This window comes from Pararge aegeria, chromosome Z, assembly GCF_905163445.1.
Source record: "Pararge aegeria chromosome Z, ilParAegt1.1, whole genome shotgun sequence".
Lineage (NCBI taxonomy): Eukaryota > Metazoa > Arthropoda > Insecta > Lepidoptera > Nymphalidae > Pararge > Pararge aegeria.
The window spans coordinates 1561246-1572093 of record NC_053208.1 but is presented as its reverse complement, the minus strand read 5'-3'; the positions used below and the strand labels follow the sequence as shown (position 1 = coordinate 1572093).

The window sequence follows — 10848 nt, the reverse complement described above, 5'->3', positions numbered from 1 at the left end:
GAAGGGACAGAGCAGGGAGACAGATAGGAATAATCCCTTCTTTGGACCTGTTCCGTATAGGTAATAAGGACCTCATAAACCCTGGAAACCACCGCCTCGTGCTTACCGTACCTACCTGTCAGTCTAGGGGCAGGGCCCACTTCGCTATGATAGTGTCAGTGTCCACGACTTTGATGTCATTGTGAATCAAGACTCAGGTTAGTTATATTTTAAACCCCACGCTAAATCGACGGTGTTATAAGTTTGACGTGTCGGTGTGTGTGTGTGCTCCCGAACTGATAAAACGTTTTTGATCTTGTTTCTTTTGTTTTAAAGGAGAATCATTAGTGTTCTTGGCTATCTGATGAAAATCGGTCGACTATCTATGATCGCCGTCACAAAATTAGAGTATGAAATGAAAAAACTTGCCTAGTAGAATAAAATACACTATTATACATTTTAAATCCAAGATGGTCGCTACCACTAAATGGCGGTTTACTTTTTTTCACCACTCCCTCAATATGCGTAAATGAAAGATACACGCTTTTCTTAATTTGTATCAGGGGCTTTTATATCATTAATTTATAGTTATTTTATAAATATACATATTATGTAAGCATTAATGTGAATAAGTAAATAATTTGTAGCTTTCTTTTCTTTTTAATAACTTAACGTAATATAACGGAATAGTAACGCAGTGTTTTGTCGCAATTTGTAATGACTGCAAGCAATGTTAGAGCGTGACAAAGCACTAATAAATAATACTTCAATATTTTTTTCTGTATACGTAAATGCGCTTCAACTTTGGCTACATAAATTGCTACAGCTTATGAACTCCGTTTCCGCTTATAAACTAAAATCTGACAACTATGTTGAAATTGAATTTTCACTTTGTTCCTAAAATTCTACAACTTACCGCATTATTATCTCGTGAATAATACTAATATATATATTATATATATATATATATATATATATATATATTTAGCCACCGCTAACAATTAATCCATTCAGTCAAAAGATAAAGTTATTTTTTTATATTTCTACACATCATAACAAAACTCAACTCGAGCAAGGACTCAGGATTGAGTATATATTAGTATTATTCACGAGATAATAATGCGGTAAGTTGTAGAATTTTAGGAACAAAGTGAAAATTCAATTTCAACATAGTTGTCAGATTTTAGTTTATAAGCGGAAACGGAGTTCATAAGCTGTAGCAATTTATGTAGCCAAAGTTGAAGCGCATTTACGTATACAGGAAAAATATTTAAGTATTATTTATTAGTGCTTTGTCACGCTCTAACATTGCTTGCAGTCATTACAAATTGCGACAAAACACTGCTTTACTATTCCGTTATATTACGTTAAGTTATTAAAAAGAAAAGAAAGCTACAAATTATTTACTTATTCACATTAATGCTTACATAATATGTATATTTATAAAATAACTATAAATTAATGATATAAAAGCCCCTGATACAAATTAAGAAAAGCGTGTATCTTTCATTTGTTACGCATATTGAGGGAGTGGTGAAAAAAAGTAAACCGCCATTTAGTGGTAGCGACCATCTTGGATTTAAAATGTATAATAGTGTATTTTATTCTACTAGGCAAGTTTTTTCATTTCATACTCTAATTTTGTGACGGCGATCATAGATAGTCGACCGATTTTCATCAGATAGCCAAGAACACTAATGATTCTCCTTTAAAACAAAAGAAACAAGATCAAAAACGTTTTATCAGTTCGGGAGCACACACACACACCGACACGTCAAACTTATAACACCGTCGATTTAGCGTGGGGTTTAAAATATAACTAACCTGAGTCTTGATTCACAATGACATCAAAGTCGTGGACACTGACACTATCATAGCGAAGTGGGCCCTGCCCCTAGACTGACAGGTAGGTACGGTAAGCACGAGGCGGTGGTTTCCAGGGTTTATGAGGTCCTTATTACCTATACGGAGCAGGTCCAAAGAAGGGATTATTCCTATCTGTCTCCCTGCTCTGTCCCTTCAGGGGGACAGATCCAACTAATTTATTTTCATTTGTCTCTGTCTGTCTATATCTTAGCCGCGTAACAAGACCAAATGCGTGAATTCCAATAAAACTTAGCATGGTTTGATTTCTTAAAATGAGTCCGGGCATAGCATAATTTAGTCCCGAAGTTAAGTTACCTTACTATTGCAGTTTTACTTGACTGTTTAATAACAAGGTAATTGACATCCATGGGCTCATTTACAACACATTTAAGATTATTGCGAGCAAATATCGCGACACCATCGTTCTGATTATTAGATATTGTCGGTATTAAAGGTAACTTGGCATGCCAGCATTCTGTTAAAATTAAAATATCACATTCAATGGCCATCCACATAAAATTTGAAATCCTGAGAAATAACAGTTAAGACTCGTTTATTATTGATATGTAATATCTTATTAGATTTTAACATAAAGCCTTCATGATGTAAATATTCTTTAGGGCTGCAGTTTTCTTAGATTTAGAAAACTTAAGATTTCTATATAATTTGCTATTAGAAGCTCATCATCCATTATTGAGTTTTATAGGTAAAATTAGTTATCTATAGAAGGTGTTAGCGACGCAAACAGCCCTCTAGTTAATTATTCATTAATAAAATATAAATAATTAATATTATATAATTTTCGCTGCAATAAATGATTGTCTATGGTTTTAATAAATAATGTGCTAAAAACGGAACGTAGGTGGCGGGGGCGGCAAACCGTTATTCTGACGTCCGCGGCGGTTCAAATTGTAGACGTTCACCGCAACCGACCGCAGCCGCATCGTTTAAACTTTGCCAACCGCTACACACGTTCTGTCAGCCAAGTCATTTAAAGAAACCCTGTGTTTTCACTTGCCCTGGCCCCTACAAGTGGTCTTCGAGCACGGATCGCAAGGTATGTTCCAAACTCCACCGCCAAATATGGTGAACACTGTGAAGAAACAGGACCTAGTTGAGGAGCAGGAGCAGAGCCAGCACACATGTAAGCAGGTGAAAAAGCAGGTACCCCTAAAGGAGGAGCTTAGAAAAAGGCTTTTCGATGAAGTAGAACCAGCTACTAGTGTTAAGAGCACTAGCGGCCACGCAGTGGCACCGAGTAGGGCTTCTACACGCAATGGCACGTCGAGAAAGTCAAGTTCAGCATCCATCCGAGCAAGAAAGACACGGCTGGAACTAGAGGCAGCGGAGGCGAAAGCGCGTATTGAGATGCAGCTAATTGAGAAAAGGTTGCAAGCGGATATGGCAGCACTAGATGAGGAAGCATACAGTCCACTACCGGAGGAGCATGAGGTGCGTAGCAATAATAATAGTTCTGTAGAGAAATGGTTAGAGCACAGTCAGCACGAGCAGTCAGCACAGCCCGTCCAGCAGGATGGTTCAGATTTAGGCGAGCTGTGCCCGCCCGCCGCTATAGGCGGTGGCACTGATGGGACTGTACACATGCTGGCTAGCGCACTCAAAGAAATGGCAACTATTGCTAAGCACAACGCACCACATGCACAAACACATAAGTTTTTAAGCCGTATTAGCACACAGAAGGATCTACCAACGTTTGCGGGCGACCCCATGGACTGGCTTTATTTTAAGCAAGCTTACGACGAGTCCACAAAAGTATGTAGCTTTAGCCCCAGGGAGAATCTGTGGAGGCTACGTAGTTGCCTCCGCGGACCAGCAAAGGAAGCCGTCACGGCGCTGCTGATTAGCGCCACCACACCGGACATAGTAATGTCAGCACTGGAGCTACAATTTGGTAACCCCGATATTATTATCACTAGAATAGTACAAGATGTCCAGAAGCTTCCAGCAATGGCACAGGAATATCATAAGGATATAGTCAAGTTTTCCGTTAAAGTTCAAAATTTCGTCGCAGCAGTCCTCGCTATCGGTGAAGATGAGTACCTAAAAAACATGAATATCATGTCGGCCGTGTTGTCTAAGTTCCCAACGGTTTTGTTATCAAAATGGACGGACTACAGCTATCCGCTTATAACCGACGGATCTAAAGCCAAACTCGTAATATTATCCGATTTTTTTAAAAGAGGAAGCAGTTAAAACTACAAAAACCGCGATTAATATTAATAGCATCAAAACCGATCAAAACTTTTCAAAGCGAAAATATGCCGTACATTATGTAAACAAATCTCATATGTTATTACAAAGCGAATCTAACACGGACGCGGGTATGAAATGTCGGTTTTGCTACAGCGGGCCGAAACACAATCTACCGGATTGCAAAGTATTCAAAAAGGCACTACGAAAGGATCGGTGGCGTCACGTAAAGCGGTACGGTATATGTTATAAATGTCTGTCACCCACGAAGCACGACAGGGATATTTGCCCGGCGCCTGCTTGTGATAAAAACAATTGCGGGCAGGCTCATCACCGATTGTTACATTATGAGAAGAGCAGTACGGGAAATGATAACACTACGGGCCTACACGAGTCTTCTGAACGCGAACCCACTACCGAAGCACAACAAGTAACGCACATTAAAGAAAACAATCGCCAGGTACTATTAAAGGTTGTAACGGTACAAATACACGGACCGATTGGAACTGTAACAACTGCCGCGTTGCTCGACGACGGGTCAACTGTAACGCTAATGAACTCGGAACTAGCCGCAAGAGTGGGGCTACGCAGACATAGAAAAACTATGCGTGTGCGCGGCGCATGGGACACTAATGAGCTAGAATGCGACAGCGAGATCGTAAATTTCACTGCATCCAACAAAGACGGCCAGCTATTTACACTTACGGCGCATAGCGTTAGCGATCTGAATTTACCTGCTCAAGATACCTCTAATTTAGGTATTTCTCGATATGGACATATTTCTCAAATTAAAAATCAACTTAATCTTGAATATTATAAGCCACAGCTGCTAATAGGGCAAGATAATTATCACGTATTATTACCATTACAAGTTCTAGAAGGCAAACCAGGGGAACCGTTTGCTACTCTTACTCCACTAGGATGGTGCCTCCATGGTTGTACCAGAACACAATCCATCAATTGTTTGTTGCATTCTACTCTGCTTCTCAGCTCCAACCACTGTGGCCTAGACACAGAAAAAGAAGACCTACTCCGTGAGATACATGAAGAGGTCCGACGTTCCTTCGCTATAGACTCCTTGGGGGTCACCGCTAAACCACGAGGGAACTCTGATGACCTACGCGCTCAAGCGCACCTGGAGAAAACGTGTAAATTAATACAGGGAAGGTGGTATGTTGGTCTGCCGTGGAGAGACAGCAATGCAAAGATGCCTAACTCGTTTACGTACGCCATGTCAAGGTTGAAGGGGATAGAGAAGAAAGTGAAAGCTGACGTAGGATATGCTTCACGATACAAGGAAAGAATCGAACATTTATTTCAAAACAACTACGCAAAACAAGTAGTAGACATATCTTGGAGTCCTAGAACCTGGTACTTACCACATTTTGGAGTCGATAATCCTAATAAAAAAAAATTGCGATTAGTTTTCGACGCTGCGGCTAAGTTTCAAAATGTTAGCCTTAATGATTACCTTTTAAAGGGCCCGGACCTGCTCGTTTCACTGCTGAACATAGAATAGGGATAACGGGGGACATAAAAGACATGTTCCTCAGAATAAAAATCCTACCTGAAGACCAAGATGCTTTACGATTTTTATGGCGAGATACCCCTAAGGATAAATTAAAAGTCTGCGCCATGACATCTTTAATCTTTGGCGCTAACTGTTCACCGTTCATCGCTCAATTTATTAAAAATAAGAACGCACAGAGGTATGAATCATCGAAGCCAGCCGCAGTAAAAGCCATCCTGCAGCAGCACTATATGGACGACTATATCGACAGCGTTGATAGCATAGAAACAGCGAGGCAGTTAATAAAGGAGGTTACTTTCATTCACGGACAAGGCGGATTCGAAATAAGAAACTGGACAAGCAACTTCAAAGAAGTTTTAAGTTACATTCCAACCGAAGCCTTAGGACCTACTGCTGTAAGGTTCGATATTGAACAGCATTCAGAACGCACTTTAGGTCTTATGTGGTTTCCTAAACAAGATACCTTAGGATTTGACGTATCATTCAAGCGTATTCCTACCAACATAGTCGCGGGTGAAAAAATACCTACAAAGAGAGAAATGCTACGAGTTATTATGTCAATATTCGATGTGTTTGGGTTCTTATCACCATTCACTATTAGAGGAAAAATAATTCTACAAGAAACATGGCAATCCGGAATTGGCTGGGATGAATCACTTACGGATGAACTTTATATTAAGTGGACCGAATGGCTTAAATCGCTAAAAGGTATCAGTCAAATATCTATACCACGTCATTATCTCGCGGCAGCACGGGCGAGCGAGATGGAAGACGTACCTAGTGCACTGAACAGCGGGGGCAGCGGTGTTTACGATAAACTCGCATTACATGTTTTTAGCGACGCGTCAACAAAGGCGATGTGCGCCGTCGCATACTGGCGCTGGGAAAGGAATGATAAAATATACGTTGCTTTCATCGCGAGTAAATGTAAGGTGGCGCCGATAAAACAATCACTATCGGTACCACGGCTTGAACTTCAGGCTGCAGTTTTGGCCGCTAGATTGGCGGACACTATAGTTACACAACATAAAATAAAACCACGAAATAAATACTTTTGGAGTGACTCAACTACTGTACTGCATTGGATAAGAAACGACGCTCGGAATTACCAAACGTTCGTAGCGCATCGATTAGGGGAGATTGATGAACTTACCTGTTCAAGCGAATGGCGTTATGTGCCTACCAGGCTGAACACAGCAGACGCTGCCACTAGGGAAGAATGCGACATGGCTATATTAGAAGGCGCATGGCTGTACGGCCCTAGTTTTCTATGTTGCAACGAAGCTGATTGGCCTGAAGACCTGCTAATATCTAATTCGACTGTTCAAAATGTCACTGAATATGTAGCTACGATAGGGAAAATTACACTATGCTTACCTGCCTGTCCTGATCCTGAGAGGTTTTCTTCGTGGATTCGCCTTTTGAAATCTACATGCATGGTGTTGGCGTTTGTGGATAAGCTATGCAGGAAGCGTACCGGTGAAGTGGACGGTGCAATGACAGACCGCGCGGAGAAGTTATTGATGCGGTACGCACAGGCTCAGTCATTTGTTGAAGACCTGGAACAGCTGAAAAAAGGAAAATCATTAGATAGGAAAAGTAATTTACTTACCGTATCACCGTTCCTCGACGAGCAGGGTGTCCTCCGGGTGGGAGGCCGCATCGATGCTGCGCCTGGAATAGCAAGAGATATGAAGCATCCAATAATCTTAGATGGACGTCATCCCACAGCAAGGCTTATCATAATGCATTACCATAAAAAATTCGCCCATGGAAATCACGAAACTGTAATAAATGAAATAAAGCAACGATTTTGGATATTGCGCCTTCGCCCAACGGTCAAAAATATAGTATCAAAATGCGTGCTATGCCGAATCCGCAAGGCGCGGCCGCAACAGCCAAGGATGGGAGACTTACCGGAGGCGAGGCTAGCACACCATCAACGACCCTTTACCTATTGTGGGTTGGACCTCTTTGGTCCTATGAAAATAGCTGTCGGACGACGGCATCAAATAAGATATGGCGTGCTATTTACATGCATGACTGTAAGGGCTATTCATATAGAACTGGTGCAAACACTTACCACGGACTCCCTAATAATGGCCCTTAGAAGAATGGCGTCGCAACGTGGCTGGCCGTCAAATTTGCTATCCGATAATGGATCTAACCTGAGAGGCGCAGATAATGAATTGAAGAAGGCGATGCATGAGTTGGACCAGGACATACTGAAAAAGGAGGCCGTGAATTACGGCACCACGTGGACTTTTATACCGCCGTTGAGTCCCCACTGGGGTGGGGCCTGGGAACGCCTGATTAGAAGCGTGAAAACGTCGCTCAAGGCGATCCTCAAAGAAAGAGTTCCAAGAGAGGAAGTCTTGATCACTCTGATGGCAGAGGTCGAACAGATAGTCAACAGTCGACCTCTCACTCACGTCTCTGTTGAGCCTGCTACCACAGAGGCGATTACCCCTAACCATTTTCTTTTAGGTACTTCCTCGAACCTTCCATTGCTCGGGGCATTTGATGACTCCGACTTGTTCCTGAGGAAGCAGTGGCGCATCTCACAGCTCCTGGCTGACCAGTTCTGGCGTCGCTGGGTGAAAGAAGTCCTACCACAGATGCTACCACGGAAGAAATGGCATCACGAATCCCAACCACTACAGATCGGCGACTTAGTCGTCATCGTCGATCCCAATATGCCGCGAGGCGTCTGGCCCCGAGGCATCATCGAGGCGGTGCTGCCAGGAAGGGACGGGCGCGTGCGAGTGGTGGACGTGCGGACGAAGTCGGGGCTGCTAAGGAGGCCTGCAGTACGCGTCGCAATCCTACCTGTTGGAGAAGAGTGCTGAGCCCAGCACTGGGGGGGAATATGTTAGCGACGCAAACAGCCCTCTAGTTAATTATTCATTAATAAAATATAAATAATTAATATTATATAATTTTCGCTGCAATAAATGATTGTCTATGGTTTTAATAAATAATGTGCTAAAAACGGAACGTAGGTGGCGGGGGCGGCAAACCGTTATTCTGACGTCCGCGGCGGTTCAAATGGTAGACGTTCACCGCAACCGACCGCAGCCGCATCGTTTAAACTTTGCCAACCGCTACACACGTTCTGTCAGCCAAGTCATTTAAAGAAACCCTGTGTTTTCACTTGCCCTGGCCCCTACAGAAGGGTGTGATCGGAAAAACACTAATATATTTTAGAAATCAAATTATTATCAGCTAACGTGGTTTTACGTGGAATAGTGTAAACTCGAGCGAATTTAAATTCTGTGATGTGGATTTCGAGAAAGAGGTGAACCGCCGAATCCAACTCGGATGGGCAGCGTTTGGGAAACTTAGTGACATCTGAGACTATAGTCTTCGAATAGTGCGTGTTGCCAGTGATGACTTACGGAACTGAGACATGGTCGCTAACTATGGGACTCATAAGAAGGCTCAGAGTCACTCAGCGGGCGATGGAGAGAGCTATGCTCGGAGTATCTCCACGTGATAAAATCAGAAATGAGGAGATCCGTAGAAGAACTAGAGTTACCGACATAGCTCAGCGAGTCGCGAAGCTGAAGTGGCAATGGGCAGGGTACATAGCTCGGAGAACCGATGGGCGTTGGGGTCTTAAGGTGCTGGACTGGCGACCCCGCACCGGTAAGCGCAGCGTAGGTCGGCCCCCAACGAGGTGTACAGATGACATCAGGCGAGTCGTTGAGAGCCGCTGGAGGCAAGCGGCCCAGGACCGTGTATTGTGGAACTCCCTACAAAAGAACTATGTCCAGCAGTGGACGTCGATTGGTTGACATGATTATGATGATGATCTGGATCGTATAGTATATACCTTATACACGTAAGTGTATAAGGTGAAAATAAAAAGGTTTACAAAACATAAGAGTACATATAACTAGCCATTTCTTAGCGTCTGTAACTAAATTAATAAGGGTATTTCCATGTTATGTCCAGCAAAAAAAAACATAGCCATTGGCTTTGCAAAAGCTTCTTCTATTACGTAAGAGCTAAATATGGTCTGAGAATGTACTTGAAGACGGAGATTTTTAGTGCATTCCCTCGGTGTTCCATGTTGTAATTTTTGTAAAAGTTTCACACTGTCATTTATAACTAGAGAAGCAATCTGGTTACAACAATAATTAACACCCGAGCATTTTTATCGTTAACGCAGTCCTTAATACTATAATATGACTTCTCTACAAGCTTACGTTTAATACAAACTTTGAACTTTTTAAGAGACATCTCCAAGTATACAACCTGCTTTAAATGAATTACTTATTTTAGGTAGTCTAGTATATTGCACTGCAAGTTTATTTTTCTTTATGTTCAAATTATTGCAATCACATTTTCTCTTAAACTAAGATATATATTTTTTTAGCTTTCTTTTCTTTTTAATAACTTAACGTAGTATAACGGAATAGTAACGCAGTGTTTTGTCGCAATTTGTAATGACTGCAAGCAATGTTAGAGCGTGACAAAGCACTAATAAATAATACTTAAATATTTTTCCTGTATACGTAAATGCGCTTCAACTTTGGCTACATAAATTGCTACAGCTTATGAACTCCGTTTCCGCTTATAAACTAAAATCTGACAACTATGTTGAAATTGAATTTTCACTTTGTTCCTAAAATTCTACAACTTACCGCATTATTATCTCGTGAATAATACTAATATATATATTATATATATATATATATATATTTAGCCACCGCTAACAATTAATCCATTCAGTCAAAAGATAAAGTTATTTTTTTATATCATAACAAAACTCAACTCGAGCAAGGACTCAATCATCAATTGTATAGTAATAAATGTGTTTTAACAAATTCTTTAAACTTGTGCATTGGCAGGTCCAAAATCACCTTCGTTGATATTTGATCTATTAAAATATATCATCATTAGTATCATCCGCAGCCTATTAGCGTCGTGTTGGGCACAGACCTCGTCTCTCATAGGATAGACCTGGTGTGTCTATTCTCCAAAACCGCTCCAATTCCGGTTGGTGGGCTTTGACCAGTGGCGTCCATAGAGGGTATGCACAGGGTATGCAGATGATATAAAATGGAGAAAATCTCCAGTATGAGTTATAAATACTTCAGGCTAGGTTTTATACAAATCTTACAATGCCTATTCTTACAATTTTTAAAACTCATACAGGCTTTGACGAATATTATCACAAGTAAGTGATATTAAATGGGACCGGGATATTAGCTTAACGTGCACTCCGAGGCACGGGGCTTGACATCTCCAATTTT

The 10848-nt window shown here is 41.5% G+C and overlaps 2 protein-coding genes across 2 annotated transcripts; both read left to right on the top strand.

Annotated features, from left to right (window-relative positions):
- The first annotated feature begins 4134 nt into the window (after positions 1-4134).
- On the top strand, positions 4135-5575 carry LOC120636318. Its single transcript, XM_039907748.1, has one exon. The coding sequence runs from the start codon at positions 4154-4156 to the stop codon at positions 5573-5575; it is 1422 nt and encodes a 473-aa protein (XP_039763682.1). The 5' UTR covers positions 4135-4153.
- Positions 5576-5583: 8 nt separating this feature from the next.
- LOC120636314 lies at positions 5584-8465 on the top strand. Its single transcript, XM_039907741.1, has one exon. It carries the CDS (start codon positions 5599-5601, stop codon positions 8434-8436), a length of 2838 nt encoding a protein of 945 aa, XP_039763675.1. The 5' UTR covers positions 5584-5598; the 3' UTR covers positions 8437-8465.
- Positions 8466-10848: the final 2383 nt, after the last annotated feature.